This window comes from Muntiacus reevesi, chromosome 6 (genome assembly GCF_963930625.1).
Source record: "Muntiacus reevesi chromosome 6, mMunRee1.1, whole genome shotgun sequence".
NCBI lineage: Eukaryota > Metazoa > Chordata > Mammalia > Artiodactyla > Cervidae > Muntiacus > Muntiacus reevesi.
Genome location: NC_089254.1, coordinates 112,974,979 through 112,994,222, shown reverse-complemented (window position 1 = coordinate 112,994,222; position 19,244 = coordinate 112,974,979). Strand labels below are relative to the sequence as shown.

The 19,244-nt window shown below is 44.9% G+C and overlaps 1 protein-coding gene across 3 annotated transcripts in view; it reads right to left on the bottom strand.

Moving 5' to 3' along the window:
• Window positions 1-2,608, bottom strand: part of DYNC2I1 (dynein 2 intermediate chain 1) — a 47,260-nt gene extending 44,652 nt beyond the window's left edge. For 2 of the 3 annotated variants that reach the window (XM_065939640.1, XM_065939636.1), the window contains exons 1-2: window positions 2,491-2,608; window positions 48-101 (exon numbers count right to left, since the gene is read on the bottom strand). In XM_065939640.1, the coding sequence (XP_065795712.1) occupies window positions 48-101; window positions 2,491-2,505 (69 nt within the window). In that variant the 5' untranslated portion in view covers window positions 2,506-2,608. The remainder of the gene's footprint in view (window positions 1-47; window positions 102-2,490) is intronic. The other variant, XM_065939638.1, reaches the window with a different exon arrangement.
• Window positions 2,609-19,244: the final 16,636 nt, after the last annotated feature.

Sequence of the window (19,244 nt, the reverse complement as noted above, 5' to 3'; positions counted from 1 at the left end):
AGACCCAAACTCAAAATTTCTTTCCCCAAATCTTTAAAATATACTACCCAAAGGTGTTTTCGGAGGTCATCTGCTTTCCAAGTATCATCTTTGGTTCTTCTCTAAAAAGAAAAGTATAGAGTTAGAATTTAATTTTAGAGTTTAAAACATCTAATTTTTTATACTCCAGTGAGCTGCTTTTTCATTAGGCCATTTTAGTCAATGGCAATCCTTGATATGCCAGAAATTATTGTCTGTCTATAAGAATAAAAGGTATCATAAACAGATTTTTTTTTTTCAGTTACCCGTAAATGATCACAGGCTACCCTGTATTCTTGCTGCTCCGAGGTTCGCGCCCAGTGCAGACACCCAGCCCCACCTCCCCAGGCAGACCCACGACAGAAACCAGTCAAGGATGGTTTCCTATAGAGAACAAGATAAGCCTATCCCAACGACATCATTGGCCTTTGAGAAACTCTGCCTTAAGAGCATAAATACAGGAGGACCTGGTGTGTTTCAAATTTAAAGCAAATGGAGTGCAAATAAAAAACAAAAACACATTCATGGATCAGCCACCAAAAACATCCTGGTGATGTGTAAATGAAGAAAGCAGGGGAAAAATTCACAACAGTTCATAACACTCTAAGGAGAAATAAAAAGCAACAAGGTCAAGAATCTGCCAAAGCACAAGCAGAAAGGGCATCCTTCTCTGCTCTTAGTGGGACAGGCACTCTTTTCTGAGAAATCGGTGGATTTAACAAAAGGAGTGCACAATAAGACATGGTGAGGATGGTGAGCAACTGTTAGCATCACTACAACCTGCAGCTGCTGAACTTAAAAACATTTTCTCTCAAGTTAACTGCTCTTTAGAGAGGTTTAATACATGATCATTTCCAAACAAATGGCCCAAAGCCGACAGAGAGTGTGCACTGCTGCTGGAGCAGGCAGTGGGGTCCAAGACCTCTACCCACGGGAGGCACCTGCAGAAATGTGATCCAGTGTGGAAAACCCACTGGATCAGGGCTCTTAATGGTTGTAATTATATTACTTACGCCAATAAAGTTAAAAAAAAAAAAAAGAACAAGGCAACAGATCAACAGAGACCCCAGGATTTTCCAGCTGCCTCTTTCATTTTCATCAACAAAAACCTGGCTTCGGGCCTTACTTCATCCTGATGCTTTTCTTCCTTTCCTTTTTAAATTTCTCGTTTAAATGCTTTAAACTGTAAAATGACACACAGCTCCTCATGCCCATCACAACCCCAGGTGTCACCCTGCATATGCTTGGCCACTGGCTTCAGACCAGGAGCCCCTGCCTCCTGCCCTCTGCTCAGCCCATCCCATGAGGCAGATAAAGGCAAATAAAGTAGAGAGGCAGTGTTTTTCCCCCTCGAGAGGAATAAACCGCACCCTGAAGACAAAGGAAAACCCCATAAGAGATGCCTGAACAGCAGAACTTCCAACCTCCTTATCCAAGTGTAACTTATATACAAACGAACCTGTCCTGCTTACATATATATAGGTATATACATGCCCACATCGCTCTTTGAGCAGCAAAAGTGCACTTCTTCCCTTGGTCCAATCACACAACCTAGCTCCGCAGTGGACTCTGTGTGAACTCTGCTTATACAATCACGATATGACAACCAATGACAAACAGACATTATAATGGAGTGACCCCCCAGTTCAGGCAAACAAAAGGGGTGACCATTGAGGATCGGGCCTCAGACCCTACCCCGCAGCATTGAGAAATTGAACTTTCTCTGAACAGCACCACACCTAAGATCACCAACAGCGATCAGAACAGCACTTACCAGCTGCAAGGACCCCAAGCAAGCCCTCATCTCCTCCCAGCTCCAGTGATAATTCCTGACAAGCAACTCAAGCAGCTAAATGTAACATTGTAAATTCTTGCCTTTATAACCCTCTCCCACTTTGCAATCAGGGAACACAGTTCAAGAGCTTGAATCTGTATCTCCCAAGCTGCAGTAGTAACATAGGCCAAATAGACATGTTTTAACCTCAATCAAGTCTCCTTTTCTACAGTTTGGTTAACACAACTTTTAAAACTTCCTATAAACAAATCAGAGGAAAAAGGTTACAGAATAACTTATGAAAATGTAAAGAACCCGGGCAGAAGATGACAGAAGTCAGGAAGTTGATGCGCTAACTCCTAATCGATACTACTAACACGATAAAAGTGAATGACAGAAGACAAAAAAAAAAAAAAAAAAAGGAGGGAAATGCATGAAAACTAACTCATCTTTTACGGGAATCCACACACAAGCAGAACGAGATAGCTCATTTACTGAGCTAGTAACACCGTCCTGAGCACTTTAACGTCTAGAACCTCATCCAGCCCTACTCGTACTGCCCCGATGTATCCGTTGGGAAATAAGACACGTCGGTAAGTTTCCTACAGTCAAACAGCGCAGCTCCGGGGCGCCTCCCGCCCCCGAGGAGGGGGCGGCCCCGGCGGGCACGGGCTTTCCGGCGTGGCGTCCGCACCCACCTTCCCGGGCTCCATCGCCGCGCGCAGGCCCCAGAGGCCGCGCTGCCCTCCTGCCGGCCAGGCCGGAGAAGAGACTCTCTGGCTCCCGCACCCCCAGCCGGCGTCCCGCCTCCTAGCAACCTGCAGGCGGGGCAGCTGAGCACCGAGCGACCGCCGGCCCAGCGTGCCCCGCGGCCGCCCCCAGCGCGCCTGCGCTTCCCCTCCTCCTAGCAACTGGTAGACGGCGCAGCTGCGCGGCCTCCCCTAACGCGCTTGCGCCGCCCTACCTCCTAGCAACCGACAGACTGGGCAGTAGAGCACCGAGAGACCGCCGGCCGGGCGTGCCCCGCGGCCGCCCCAGCGCGCCTGCGCCCTCCTGTCTCCTAGCAACTGACCGGCGGGCCCGGAAAGCCCTGAGCGACAGCCGGGCCGTTATTCCCGTGGGGCCCGAGGAGGGGTAAGGAGTGCGGAGCAGGGCTGAGCGCGGCCGGAGCTCGGCCCAGCGGCTCTCTGGCGGGAACGCAGCCGAGCAGAACGGGAGCTGCTGCAGGGAAACGGGCAAACCCGCCTTTTGAAGTGGAGCGGAACCCAGCCTCGGTCCGGACGGGCGGCGGAGGGCGCTCTCCTTCCGCGGAGGCTCGCACTGCTCGAGTTCCTCTGCCCGTGATTGCCCTTTGCTACTGGGCGGGATCACAAGTGTCTGAAAAAGTATTTGTTGAAAGACTCAACTTTTACACAAAACGGGCGACAAGGGGAATGAGATATGAAGGCACTAGTCTGCACCTCACGTTTATAATATTGTATCACAATTATTTTAAGGTTAACATAAAAGCCAACCTTAAGCATGCAAGACTAGAGAGGAATGGGTCCTACTCCCGTGAGGCACATTGTAACTGACATTTAGCTCTGATTCTGCGAAGTGTTTCGCGTCAGTTTAGCCTGCAAGTGTTACTTAGAAAGGATTTCACTTACCGGTAGAGAGAAAGAGAGGACTCAAATCTTGTGCTAAGGAGCGCATCCGTGAGCGTGTTATTAGGGGGCCTGTACTTTTGATGTTTTTTTTCCCTTTTCATACTGTTCATGAGGTTCTCAGGACAAGAATACTGGAGTGGTTTGCCATTCCCTCCTCTGGCGGACCATGTTTTGTGTTGTCAGAACTTTTTACTATGACCCATCCATCTTGGTTGGCCTTGCACAGCATGGCTTATAACTTTGTTGAATTGCCTAAGCCCCTTCCCCAGGACAAGGCTGTGATCCATGAAGGGACCATAATGAGGGCTGAAGACCAAATAATTGATGTTTTTCAACTGTGGTGTTGGAGAAGACTCGAGAGTCCCTTGGACTGCAAGGAGATCAAACCAGTCAATCCTAAAGAAATGAACCCTGAATACATTGGAAGGACTGATGCTGAAGCTCCAGTACTTTGACCACCTGATGGGAAGAGCCAACTCATTGGAAAAGACCCTGATGCTGGGAAAGACTGAAGGCAAAAGAAGAGTGTGGCAGAGGATGAGATGGATGGATGGTATCACCAACTCCATGGACTTGAATTTGAGCAAACTCTGATAGAGAGTGAAGGACAGGGAAGCCTGGTGTGCTGCAGTCATGGGATCACAGAGAGTTGGACGTGACTTAACTGAACAATTTTGATGTCATGGTTTTGCTGTAGATATGCAATTTTGCAGACGTTGTGTTTTTGAGTCACATACTGTTATGGTTTATGGATCTACTTCCCTTCAGATATAAAAGCCGTTTTCTTGGCTGCTTGCCGAAGGAATTAGTATCAGATCCAATCAGCCTTTTATATTTAATTGTTCTCTGGTTTTGAACTTTCCAGTACTACCTTTTTCATTTTCACTACAGCATTTAGGAAGACCCAAACAGGAAACAAGAATAGGAAAGGTAATTTCAGTGATAGCTATGATTTACTTAGGGACTGCTCCAAAGGAGGCACCAAACTGAAAATTTTCCCCTTGATAATTCATTTAATTCTCCTAGTGTTCCTGTGAGACAGGCATGTTACTGTTTTTCAGAGAATGAGCCTGAGGGCCAGAAAGATTAATTTAGTTGCCTGAGCTCGAAGCTAGGCTGGGGGATGATCTGACAGCAAAGTTAATTCTCTTAACCACTGGATCTGTCTTTGTCAGCTGAGAAAACAGCTGATACTGGAAAGGCTTCAGCCTTGAGGATAAGGCGGTCAGCTACAGCGTTAGATGAAGTCATGGACACGCCCACTGCATGAATGACCTGGCCTGGCCCTGGCACTCCTCTCTCCCCTCTTGAGAGTAGTCATACACTCCTGTCACGATCATTGTGTCTTAACTCTCTTCCTCATCCTTTCCCTCTCCAGCTCTGACCAATCCATCGTCCATTGCAGCCAGCAACCCAACAGGTGATGCACTTCAGCCCCCTGCTGCTGACTCCATCTGGCTCTCACCCAGTTGCACTCTTTGTCATCAAGCAGACTGACTTAGGGTTCCTCAGATGCACCATATTCACAGGTCTTTGCAAATGCGATCTCCCGTCTCTCACCTTCCCCACCATATGTGCCAAATAAATGTCCATAGAGGAAGTTAACAGTTTTTATCTCCTTGGACCTCTTAGAAGAATTCTTTCCTAAACAATTCATTTGCCAATCACACTTTATCTTGTGATAGTTCTTCTATCACTTTATTCACTAGATGACACTCTAGTTCATTTGATGACATGGGAACTCAGACTGCTGAAGACAGATAAATAAAACACTGCCTGGGAGACGTCCCTGGTGGTTCAGAGGCTAAGACTCTGCACTCCCAATGGAGGGGGCCTGGGTTTCATCAGGGACCTGGATCTCACATGTAACAAGATCAAAGATCCTGCACACCACAATTAGGACCTGGCAATCCAAATAAATGTTTCTTAAAAAACGCTGCCTGAACCTCCAGTTGCTCATAACTGCAAACAATAATTAAACAACATGAAAGTGTAACAACTACTCATAAAAACACAGTGACTGAAGAGGTGACAAAGTCTTCCTGGAGGAAAGGAATGAGTTTGGGAAGGGCCTCCTTTAGGTGGACCCTGAAGCACAAACAACCTACAGGCAGAGACCCACAGAGAACATCTTAGGCAAAAACAAATGTGGGTGCAAGTGCAGAGGAAGGGAGGGAAGGCTTTGGAGGGTTTAGGAAATGTAATAACTTATCTAAAGCAGAGCTATCCAATAGAAATATGAGCCACAGAGTCATTATAAATTATCTAGTAGCCACATTTTACAAAGTGAAAAACAGATGAAATCAAATATAATTAAATCTAGTATTTAACCAAGTATATACCAAGTGTTACCATTTTGTCATAGAATATATATTTAAAATATTGAGTTGTTCTATACTTTTTTTATACTGTCCTTGAAATGCAGTGTGTTTTTTATACTGACACAACACCTTGGTTCAGACTGGCCCCATTTCCTGGGCTCCCAGCCCCAGGTGGCCAGTGGCTTCCACTCCAGGCAGTGCATGTCTGGAGCACAGGGTGTGTGAGTAGGGGCCGGGGACATGCCATGGGTGGATGGCAGGTGAGCCTGGGGTGCGGGGGGGCGGGGGTGGAATTTGTCCAGGGCCTTGGAAGGTTTGATGCAAAGATGGAAAGCATTAGATTGGGCAGTGACCAGTGCTTAACACGGGAAGAGAAAGCTGCAGCTGAAGCCTGGGCCAGTGGAGCACGAGACCAGGTGGGGTTTGGCGGCCTTCGCACAGGCCGCTTCTCTGCCTGGATCTGCAGCTTCACCGCTGCTTCCCCCAGTGCCGCCTCTGCTCCATCTCTGTCTGCTTCTTCTGCCACAGTCCCCCATGTCCTCGTCCCTGTAATTTAAAAATGTATGTTCTGGACTCCCCTGGCAGTCCAGTGGTTAAGGCTCAGAGCTTCAACTGTAGGGGGGTGTGGGAACTAAGATCCTTCATGCCACTCAGTGCAGCCAAAAAATAAATAAAAATAGGAATGTATGTTCAACTCTGGCAGGTTGTGGTAAAAACAAAACTTTTTTCCCCACAGTAATAACTTTGTTACAGAATTCACATCACAATAGTGTCACTGAGGTGTGTGAATGTGAAACTTGCCTGCGGTGTTAACTAAGGGCAGGTGAGAAGTCTGAGCTCAAGTCACTAGCAGGGTGTTTTACCACCTGCATAGAAGCGGGATCACAGGGCACCTACTCTGCAGGGATCATGAGGGCTGAACGAGTAATTCTATATAGTACTGAGCATCTGTACCTGCAAAACTGAGCAGTCAATAAATGTCAGTTATTGACATTTTTATTATTGCCACTCTTTTTTGGTTTTGTTGTTGTTGTTCAATCTAGTTTATTTGACTGGAAATTTTGATTTAATTTTTTTTCCAACCTGGAAGTTAATGAGAGAGGCAGGTTCACTGCAGGAAGCAGAGTTGTTGTTCAGTCGCCAAGTCAAGTCCAACCCTTTGCAACCCCGTGGACTGCAGCATGTTAGGAAGCAGAGTTCAGTTCAATTCAGTTGCTCAGTCGTGTCCGACTCTTTGCAAACCCATGAACCACAGCATGCCAGGCCTCTCTGTCCATCACCAACTCCTGGAGTTCACCCAAATCTATGTCCATCAAGTCGGTGATGCCATCCAACCATCTCATCCTCTGTCATCCCCTTCTCCTCCTACCTTCAATCTTTCCCAGCATCAGGGTCTTTTCAAATGAGTCAGCTCTTCGCATCAGGTGGCCAAAGTATTGAAGTTTTAGCTTCAACATCAGTCCTTCTAGTGAACACCCAGGACTGATCTCCTTTAGGATGGAATGGATCTCCTTGCAATCCAAGGGACTCTCAAGAGTCTTCTCCAACACCACAGTTTAAAAGCATCAATTCTTCGGTGCTCAGCTTTCTTTACAGTCCAACTCTCACATCCATATATGACCACTGGAAAAACCATAGCCTTGACTACACGGACCTTTGTTGGCAAAGTAATGTCCTGCTTTTTAATATGCTGTCTAGGTTGGTCATACCTTTCCTTCCAAGGAGTAAGCATCTTTTAATTTCATGGCTGCAATCACCATCTGCAGTGATTTTGGAGCCCAGAACAATAAAGTCAGCCACTGTTTCCACTGTTTCCTCAATCTATTTGCCATAAAGTGATGGGACCAGATTCCATGATCTTAGTTTTCTGAATGTTGAGCTTTAAGCCAACTTTTTCACTCTCCTCTTTCACTTTCATCAAGAGGCTCTTTAATTCTTCTTCACTTTCTGCCATAAGGGTGATGTCATCTGGAGTGGCCAGCAGCAAAAGTCAAACCCCACAGGCTGAGGATCAGGGCTGAGGCTATACAAGGATTATCAGAGCAGTTTGGACATCCCTGTCTGTTGTCTCCCAATTCAAGTTTTGCACTCTGGGCTCTCTAAGCTGCATCCTTCCACCTACTAATTCTTACTTACCTCCCTGAGCTCCAGAGACTTAGTGATGCCAGCAGTTGTGTCTTGGACAAGAAAGAAACCTTGTAACCTTTCCATTCATCTTTGTCACTGTGATGGGCTTTTGTAATTGCAAGGCCAGACACCCTGGAAAATGAGCACCACGAGGCTCTATCATCATCACCGACTCGATGGACATGAGTTTGGGCATGCTACGGGAGCTGGTGATGGACAGGGAAGCCTGGCGTGCTGCAGTCCATGGGGTCACAGAGAGCCGGACACGACTGAGCTACTGAACTGAACTGAGGCTCTGTTGTTGTTTAGTTGCTAAGTCCTGTGACTCTTTTGTGACCCCATGGACTGTAGCCCACCAGGCTTCTCTGTCCATAGGATTTTCCAGGCAAAAATGTTGGCGTGGGTTGCCATTTCCTTTTCCAAGGTATTATTGCTCTTATAGACTAGTGCCTAAACTATAAGCATTTAGAAATAAAAATGGGTGCAGTACCAAAATTATAGCCTTCCTTTGTAAATTCATAAATCATCTGCTACCATGGGAAACCAGGCTTCCCTGCTGGTTCAGTGGTAAAGGATATGCCTGCCAATCCAGGAGACTCAGGTTTGATCCATGGTCTGGGAAGATCCCTGGAGAAGGAAATGGCAACCCACTCCAGTATTCTTGCCTGGAGAAGCCCATGGACAGAGGAGCCTGGCGGGCTGCAGTCCATGGGGTCACAGAGAGTTGGACACGACTGAACAGCAGCAAACATATGAAACCATACTTGGATCCCCTTTTGCAATTTCAGATGGCCCATCAGCACCCCTTTCTTCTCTCAGTCCACAAAGAGACCATAGAGGCAGAAACCCAAATGCCCCTCGACTCCACGGTCCCCTCTCCTTGAGAATGTGAAGGGATTTCACACCCAAAGCTAACTTACTAAACAGCTAAGTCAAAAAGGAGACTGCCCTGAGTGGGTCTAACAGCAAAGGAGGTGACACTTCAGAGAGACACTCCTGCTGTCCTGAGAAGATAAAGCGAGCTGCCACATGGGGAGGGCCCTGACTGTCAGCCCCACAAATCAGGACCTGCGTCCTAGAGCCGCAATGAACTTGGAGAGGATCTCAGGTAAGGCCCTCCAAGAGGACTCAGCTAACACTTCACTTGCCTTCCTACACCTGAGCAGAGGGCCCAGAGAGGTCATGCAAACCCATCTTCATTACTGGTAAACACTGAAAGAGGGCTTGTGACTCAATACATGGTTCAGTTGGGAGCTCTAAAGTGTACTGCCTAATTCAGACTTCCCCATGAACACCAGGGCTCCCCTCAAAGGCACAGAGCTGCCTCAGGGCTCCTGAGGGCCGAGCTGTATTCAGTAGATAAGTTTCATCATGGAGACAAGCATAAAGTATAAACAAGATTAACTCACTACAACAAAAGGCTTCTCAGAGGTGGAGACATACAAATCAGGTTTTGAAAGATGCATGGGAGTTTTGCATAAAGACAGAAGGAAAAAGTCCAGACACAGAGGACAGCAGTGCAGGTGCAAAGGCGTGGAGAGACAGAGACACAACAGTGAGGTTTGGCGAGAGCAAGTGGGGAGCAATGTGAGCATGCAGGGTGCAGACCCTGGGTAAGGGGGTAAGACGAGACGCAGCTCAGACTCTGAAGAGCTCTGCTTGCTCTGCAGAAAGTCTTTAACTTCACAGGGGAAGAAAAGGAAACAGTTTATAAGCAGGGGCGATATTCAATCAAACTTGCACTCTGAAGATCTCTGAAGAGCTCTGCTTGCTCTGAAGAAAGTCTTTAACTTCACAGGGGAAGAAAAGGAAACAGTTTATAAGCAGGGGCGATATTCAATCAAACTTGCACTAAAATTGGCCATTTGATAGAAACAGGGACTTTCAAAAATAATTTTTGAAATAATTTCAAATTTGGAGGAAATATTTGAGCACAAAAGTCTCCACCACCAGATCCCTACTGTGAACCTCAACAGCATGTGCTCTCCTCGTCTGACCCCATCTCTCATTTAGCATCTCTCTACACACACACACACACACACACTTGTGCTTAGTTACTAAGTTGTGTCTGACTCTTTGTGACCCCATCGACTGTAGCCCACCAGGATCCTTTATGCAGGGGGATTCTCCAGGCAAGAATACTGGAGTGGGCTGCCATGCCCTCCTCCAGGGGATCCTCCAGACCCAGGGATCAAACCCAGGTCTCCCACATTGCACACATATTCTTTACCATCTAAGCCACAAGGGAAGCCCAAGAGTAGTGGAGTGGACAGCCTATCCTCTCTCCAGGGGAACTTCCAGACCCAGGAATCGAACCAAGGTCTCCTGCATTGCAGGCGGATTCTTTACCAGCTGAGCTTACCCATCATCATTAGTCTTTTTCTGAGTCATCTGACAAAGGGTTTCAGATATGACTGCTCATCACCCTGAAATACTCCATTGCCTATTTCCCCAAAATAAGGACAACCTCTGCCCCGCAGTCCTCTCACTCAAGAAGTAAAGACTGATACAGCTCTACTATCTAATCCACAGGCTGTCCCTGGAGTATTTCCTTTGTGGCCCAGGTCCCACTCTGGAGCATACACTGCATGCAGTTGTGCCTTTTCAGTCTCCTGGGATCTGAGATAATTAGTTTCTCAGTATGAAAAAGGGCACCTGAACATCCCATCTGTCTGGTGAGCTCCCAGGCCACACTGGGACTAAGCTTTCTGGCAGAAATGCCCCAGGCATGCTGCTCTGCTCCTCTCTTGTGGAGTCAGGATGCAAAATTCCACCCTGGCCCCACCTGCACTGGGTCACATCTGTCAAAAACTTTTCCCTTTGAGATTGAAGAGTACCTTGTGACATGTATTAAAGCCTCCACCTACCATCCTTGGCCTCCACTGATCACTTACTCTAGCCCCACTATGACTGCTAAATGGTGATTTTTCAGTTTTCATCACTCCCAATTATTTATTTCTACACATTCAACACTCGCTTGTCTACCTACCTCGGCATAGACTCATGGGTTTTACTCACTGGATAGTAATCTGTCAACATCATTCTTGACTTTGCTGCTCAAATTCAGCTCAGTTCAGTTGCTCATTTGTGTCCGACTCTTTGCGACCCCATGGGCTGCAGCACGCCAGGCCTCCCTGTCCATCACCAACTCCTGGAGCTTACTCAAACTTAAGTCCATTGAGTCGGTGATGCCATCCAACCCATCTCATCCTCTGTCGTCCCCTTTTCCTCCTACCTTCAATCTTTCCCAGCATCAGGATCTTTTCAAATGAGTCAGTTCTTCGCATCTGGTGGCCAAAGTATTGGAGTTTTGGCTTCCACATCCAATGAACATTCAGGGCTGATTTTCTTTAGGATGGACTGGTTGAATCTCCTTGCAGTCCAAGGGACTCTCAAGAGTCTTCTCCAACACCACAGTTCAAAAGCATCAATTCTTCAGTGCTCAGCTATCTTTTCAGTCCAACTGTCACATCCATACATGACTACTGGAAAAACTATAGCTTTGACTAGAGGATCTTTGTTGGCAAAGTAATGTCTCTGCTTTTTAATAGGCTGTCTAGGTTGGTCATAACTTTTCTTCCAAGGAGCAAGCATCTTTTAATTTCATGGCTGCAGTCACAAAATCACCCACAGTGATTTTGGAGCCCCCCAAAATAAAGTCAGTCACTGTTTCCACTGTTTCCCCATCTATTTGCCAAATTACCCAGATTTAATCAGGGGTTGTTGTTCCTGTTGCCTTATGTTGTCATATGTTGCCATATGTTGTCATGTGTTGTCATGTGTCCTTTGACACCACTCAATTTGATAATTTTCTTACTTTTTGGCACAATGAAGTATTTCAGGCTCATGTTGTATTTTCACTTCTCCAGCCCTGAAGTCAACTATTTCTCAAAGATCCCTAGTTCCTTTAACTGGAGAATGGTATTTAGGAGCAAGATCTGGGAACTAAGCATATGATCTGTACACATCATACTCCCTCCAATGCCAATCCAACACCTCAGGGCTCTTTCCAGTGTCCCCCTTTTCCATGCTTATATGATCTCCAACAGCAAGAAATATCCATGGCATGTAATATCCAATGTATGTGTCTCTTCGCCAGTATATCCAGGCTGACTAGTCACTAGTGCTAGGCCTACCACTGTCCCTTCTGTGCTGGGGAGCAGAGGCCTCTAGAGAGTTTTTAAAGAGAGAAAGATTAAAGGGATATCAACCAGTCAAGACACTGTTGTAATAATCTAGGTAAGGCAGCGAGGACCAAGCTTTTTCTGATTCCTCTAGTTGCACAGCAAAGAGATCAACTTGGTGACTCAGATAAAGAAATGCATGATTGCGTCACCAGAGAAGCATCTCAGAGACACAGGAATAGCAGTTTTGAATAGTTTGGGTAAAACGAGTCTGGTTGGTAGGCTCATCTAAAACTTGTTGTCCGCTATCTGCCTCTACAAGGATGAGGTCACCAGCCACTGCAGTCGCTGCCCTTCCACACCCCTGAAAGGAGTTCAGGGCAGAGATCAGGAATGAGGGAGGCCCTCTGTGCTCTGGGAAAACTGGCAGAACAGGCTTTCAGGCAGTTTGATATGTTCAGGAGAAGATTTTATGAGCTCAATTTCTTGCATCCTTTCATAGCTTAGAAAAGCACTACGATCGTTAACAAAGATGTCTGCTCCTTGTGACCAGTAGCAACCCTATGCCAAAACATGTCCCTGATTTCATGCACCTCCTTCACCAAAATCACACATATACTACACCCCAGCCCTGACCCCAACAAGCTCTTTGGAACAATTCCTCAGAACTATCTGACAGGCTGTCTTCTGAACTATGGTCCTCATTTTGCCCCAAATAAAACTTCACTCACAAGTCTCACTGTGTGTATTTATTCAGTTGACAGCCTGACAGGGAGGCCGACCATGTCCCTCCCCCTGCAGTGAAGCTGGTGTAGAGGCGCAGGGAATGAGCTAGAACACAAAACAGGGAAAGGTTCAGTAAGGCCAGTCCTCCACCAGAGGGGGCCTAAAACAAAGCAGAACGGATTGAACTTATAGAGAAGGCAGCACTTTGCTCTGAAACTAGACAGGATGAATGCAGAGGCTGAACTTCTACAGTTCTGCACTGGAACACTCACGATCAGACTCGTCTTTCCTCTGAAAACTGTCTGCCCCGAAGGTAAGGAAAGGGGCACCATGAAGAGATTACAGGAGACTGGGGTGTAGAGTAACATGCTATCAAAGACCTAAGAACTGGGCTAGATTTGCTGACAGGCTCAGTGCAGAAGGAGATGGTTCCAGCTTGCTGGGAAGGGGTCAGAAGTTCAGTGGGGTCACAAAGACAGCAGAGAGGCTGGAGATTGATTGGTGCACAGAGTATTTTATTAGGTTGGTGCAAACATAATTTCAGTTTCAGGTCATGAGTTTTAAATCATAACTAGGCTCAAACACATCTTTATTAAGCAAAATAGGAACCATTACAATCAACACATCTTTCCCAATGAGAAATAAGTTTGCTTATTCCTCTCGCATAAAAATCTATGCTTTGGGATTTGACGAACTCTTGGAAAGCATTTTCTGCCTCCTGCTGGTTGTGGAAGCATTTTCCCTGCAAAAAGTTTTCAAGATGCTTCAAGAATTGGTAGTTGGTTGGCGAGAGTCAGGTGAATATGGCAGATGAGGCAGAACTTCATAGCCTAATTCAATCAACTTTGCTTAGTTGTACAACATGTAGTTGGGCATCGTTGCAGAGAATTGGGCCCTGTCTATTGACCAATGCCAGTGCTGCAGTTTTCAGTGTATGTCATCGATTTGTTGAGCATTCTTCTCAGATGTAATGGTTTCACTGGAATTCACAAAGCTGTAGTGGATCAGATGGGCAGCAGAGCACCAAACAGTGACCACGATCTTTTATTGGTGCAAGTTTGACTTTGGAAAGTACTTTGGAGCCTCCTCTCAGTCCAACCACTGAGCTGGTCATCGTCAGTTGTATAAAATCTACTTTTCGTCACATGTCACAGTCCAATTGAGAAATGGTTCATTGTTTTTGCACAGAATAAGAGAAGATGACAGTTCAAAACAACAATTTTTTTAAAATTTTCGGTCAGCTCATGAGGCACCCACTTACAGAGCCTTTTCACCTTTCCAATTTACTTCAAATGTCCAACAATTGTAGAATGGTCAATGCTGAGTTCTTCAGCAACTTCTTGTGTAGTTGTAAGAGGATCAGCATCAATGATCCTCTCAACTGGTCACTGTCAACTTCTGATGGCAGGCCACTACACTCCTCATCAAGGCTCTTATCTCCTTTGCAAAACTTCTTGAACCACCACTGCACTGAACATTCATTAGCAATTCCTGAGCCAAATGCATTGATGTTGCAAGTTGTCTCTGCTGCTTCACAACCTATTTTGAATTTGAATAATAAAATTGCTCAAATTTGCTTTTTGTTTAATATCATTTTGTGAGTTTTAAATAAATATAAAATATACAGTAAGAAGTCTTTAGTGAAAAATATAAAAGCAAGAAATTCACATTAAAATGTGTATAACATAACCACATTTAAGAATGTACTCCAGTATCAAACAGCAAAGTTCAACAATACAAAACTGCAATTACTTTTGCACCAACTTAATACATTCCTAGGCCCCCAGGAAGCTTCTGCAAGCCTCTTATCCTCATCTATCAGAGGGCAGAAAGAATGAAAATCACAATCACAGAAAACTAACCAAACTGATCACATGGATCACAGCCTTGTCTAACTCAATGAAACTATGAGTCATGTCATGTAAGGCCACCCAAAATGGACCGGTAATGGTGTAGAGTTTTGACAAAATGTAGTCCTCTGGAGAAAGGAATGGAAATCCACTTCAGCATTCTTGCCTTGAGAACTCCATGAATAGTATGAAAAGGCAAAAAGACAGGACACTGAAAGATGAACTCCCCAGGTCGGTAGGTGCCCCATATGCTACTGGAGAAGAGCGGAGAAATAGCTCCTGAAGGAATGATGAAGCAGAGCCAAATCAGAAACAATGCCCAGTTGTGGATGTGACTGGTGATGGAAGTAAAGTCTGATGCTGTAAAGAAGAATATTGCATACGAACCTGGAATGTTAGGTCCATGAATCAAGGTAAATTGGAAGTGGTCAAACAGGAGATGGCAAGAGTGAACATTCAAATTTTAGAAATTAGTGATTTAAAATGGACTGGAATGGGCAAATTTATTCAGATGATCATTATTATCTACTACTGTTGGCAAGAATCCCTTAGAAGAAATGGAGTATCTCTCAGTCAACAAAACAGTCTGAAATGCAGTAGTTGGGTACAATCTCAAAAAATGACAGAATGATCTCTGTTCATTTCCAAGGAGAATCATTCAGTATCATAGTAATCCAAGACTATGTCCCAATCACTGATGCTAAAGAAGCTGAAGTTGAAAAGTTCTATGAAGACCTACAAGACCTTCTAAAACTAACACCCCAAAAGATGTTCTTTTCATCATATGGGACTGGAATGCAAAAGTGGAAGTCAAGAGATACCTGGAGTAGCAGGCAAGTTTGGCCTTGGAGTACAAAATGAAGTAGTGTAAAGGCCAAGAGAACACACTGGTCATAGTGAGAGAGTCATTTCCTAGGCAGGTTGATAAGAAGTCTAGGGGTCCCTAAGGAGAGAGAGGTCTGGAATATTCAAGGAGGAAGAAAAGACAAACTTTTTACTTTTTTCCTCTACATTCCTTAGGATTATATAACAATAATGTATCCTGCCTGAGGACAGTCTTTGGATTAAACCTTCTGGCCAACTCTGTTATTTTAAAATGTAATTTATGGGAGTAGGTCTGGAGGTTACAACCTCCAGACATTCTTTGGATTCATTGGAGAGTATATGACTCCATTGCTAACACTAGCAAGGGGGTACTCTTTCTACCCCCTTCTGATGTCTATGTCAGAAGCGTCCTCTATCTCCTTTATACTTTAATAAAACTTTATTGCACAAAAGCTCTGAGCGATCCAGCCTCGTCTCTGGCCCCGGATTGAATTCTTCTCCTCCGGAGGCCAAGAACCCCGGTGTCTTTGTGTGATTCAACCTTTCAATAGCAAACACCCTCTTGCAACAACACAAGAGACGACTCTACACATGGACATCACCAGATGGAAAGTACTGAAATCAGACTGATTATATTCTTTGCAGCTGAAGATGGAGAAGCTCTATACAGACAGCAAAAACAAGACTGGGAGCTGACTGTGGCTCAGATCATGAACTCCTTATTGCCAAATTCAGGCTTAAATTGAGGAAAGCAGGGAAAAGCACCAGCAGCCATAGCCATTCAGGTATGACCTAAATCAAATCCCTTAGGATTATACAGTGGAAGTGACAGATTCAAGGGACTAGATCTGATAGCCAGAGTCCCTGAAGAACTATGGACAGAGGTTTGCGACAGGAGGCAGTGATCAAGACCATAATCAAGAAAAAGAAATGCAAAAAGGCAAAATGGTTGTCTGAGGAGGCCTAACATGTAGCTGAGAAGAGAGGCAAAAGGCAAAGGAGAAAACAAAAAATATCCCCAACTGAATGCAGAGTTCCAAAAAATAGCAAGGAGAGATGAGAAACCCTTCCTAAGTGATCAATGCAAATAGAGGAAAACAGTAGAATGGGAAAGACTAGAGATCTCTTTAAGTAATACACAACCTTGACGAACTCCTTTCCCAATTTGGAACTAGTCCATTGTCCTGTGTCCAGTTCTAACTGTTGCTTCTTGACCTGTATACAGATTTCTCAGGAGGCAGGTAAGGTGGTCTGGTATTCCCATGTCTTTAGAGATATGAAGGAAACATTTCATGCAAAAACGGGCATAATAAATGAAATAGTACAGACCTAAAAAAAGCAGATGATATTAAGAAGAGCTGGCAAGAATACATAGAAGAACTCTACAAAAAACATCTTCATGACAAAGATAACCATGATGGTGTGATCACTCACCCTAGACCCAGACATCCTGGAGTATGAAGTCAAGTGGGCCTTAGGAAGCACTACCATGAACAAAGCTAGTGGAGGTGATGGAATTCCCATTGAGCTATCTCAAATCCTAAAAGATGATGCTGTGAAAGTGCTGCACTCAATATGCCAGCAAATTTGGAAAATTCAGAAGTGGTCACAGGACTGGAAAAGGTCAGTTTTCATTCTAATCTCAAAGAAGGGCAGTGTTAAAGAAGGTACACCTTACTGTGGATCACAATAAACAGTGGGAAATTCTTAAAGACATGGGAATACCAGACTACCTTACCTGCCTCCTGAGAAACCTACACAGGTCAAGAAGCAGCAGTTAGAACTGGACAAGGGACAATGGACTGGTTCTAAATTGGGAAAGGAGTTGTCAAGGTTGTATATTGTCACCCTGCCTATTTAACTTATATGCAGAGTACATCATGCAAAATGCTGGGCTAGCTGAATTACAAACTGTAATCAAGAATGCCAGGAGAAATACCAATAACCTCAGATATGCAGAAGACACCACCCTTATGGCAGAAAGTGAAGAGGAACTAAAGAGCCTCTTGATGAAAGTGAAAGAGGAGAGTGAAAAAGCTGGCTTAAAACTCAACATTCAAAAAGCTAAGATCATTGCATCAGGTCCCAAAACTTCATGGCAAATAGATGGGGAAACAATGGAAACAGTGACAGATTTTATTTTCTTGGGCTCCAGAATCACTACAGATGGTGACTGCAAGTCATGAAATTAAAAGATGCTTGCTCCTTGAAAAAAGTGTATGACAAACCTACACAGCATACTAAAAAGCAGAGATATTACTTTGTAACAAAGGTCTACATAGTCAAAGCTATGGTTTTTCCAGTAGTTATGTATAGATGTGACAGTTGAACCATAAAGAAGGCTGAGCACCAAGGAATCGATGCTTTTGAACTGTGGTGTTGGAGAAGACTCTTGAGAGTCCCTTGGAGAGCAAGGAGATCAAACCAGACAACCCTAAAGGAAACCAGTCCTGAATACTTATTGGAAGGACTGATGCTGAAGTCCAATATTTTGGTCACCTGTTTCAAAGAGTCGACTCATCAGAAAAGACTGATGCTGGGAAAGACTGAGGGCAGGAGGAGAAGGGGATGACAGAGGATGAGATGGTTGGATGGCATCATCGACTCAACAGACATGAGTTTGAGCAAGCTCCAGGAGATGGTGAAGGACAGGGAAGCCTGGCATGCTGCAGTTCATGGGGTCACAAAGAGTCAGACACAACTGAGAGACTCAACAACAACAACAAGGCCTCCAGGTCAAAGGCTTTATCACAGACATGCAGGATTTCTCATGTAGATAATGTTCATCCAAATTTTTATCTATAGGATATGATTCTATAGCTTCTTAGAGGAAATACCACAAGACAGAAAGGCTCATGCTTCTTTCTAGGTTAACAAGGTAATTACTTGTTTTGAGGTTGTAACTTTGCCTTCAGTGACAGGTGGCCTTCCAGCTTTAAGCTGCTGCCTAGAAAAAGGGATGAGACTCACCCTTTCATGTATCTACAACTCACATGATGTAATCTGGGGAAGAGAAAGAAAAAACCACTCCTTCCCTCACTTGTGGTTTAGTGCCCTTGCTTAATGTTGTGTGTTCAAGACCCTAGAGCAATGTTATGAGATTATATATTTACATATATCTCCATAGCCACACACACACACACTTATGTATACCTATTACATACAGACTCACAGATGAGGGTAGGGGGTATCCTTTATTCACTCAGGAACTGCTGTGCCAAGTACTGTACTAGCCTGAAGATATGATTATCAACATAATAAATATGGTTCCTGCCCTTACCGTCTTAAAGTTTTGTTACCATCTCAGTTCAGTTCAGTTCACTCAGTCGTGTCCGACTCTCTGCGACCTCATGGACTGCAGTTCACCAGGCTTCCCTGTCCATCACCAACTCCCGTTTACTCAAACTCATGTCCATTGAGTCAGTGATGCCATCCAACCATCTCATCCTCTGTCAGCCCCTTCTGCTCCCACCTTCAATCTTTCCCAGCATCAGGGTCTTTTCAAATGAGTCAGTTCTTCACATCAGTGGCCAAAGTATTGGAGTTTCAGCTTCAGCATCAGTCCTTCCAATGAATATTCCTTTAGGATGTGGACTGGTTGGATCTCCTTGCAGTCCAAGGGACTCTCGACACACACAGTTCAAAAACATCAATACTTCAGCACTTAGCTTTCTTTACAGTCCAACTCTCACATCCAAGCATGACTACTGGAAAAACCAAAGCTTTGACTAGATGGACCTTTGTTGGCAAAGTAATGTCTCTGCTTTTTAATGTGCTATCTAGGTTGGTCAGAGCTTTTCTTCCAAGGAGCAAGCATCTTTTAATTTCAT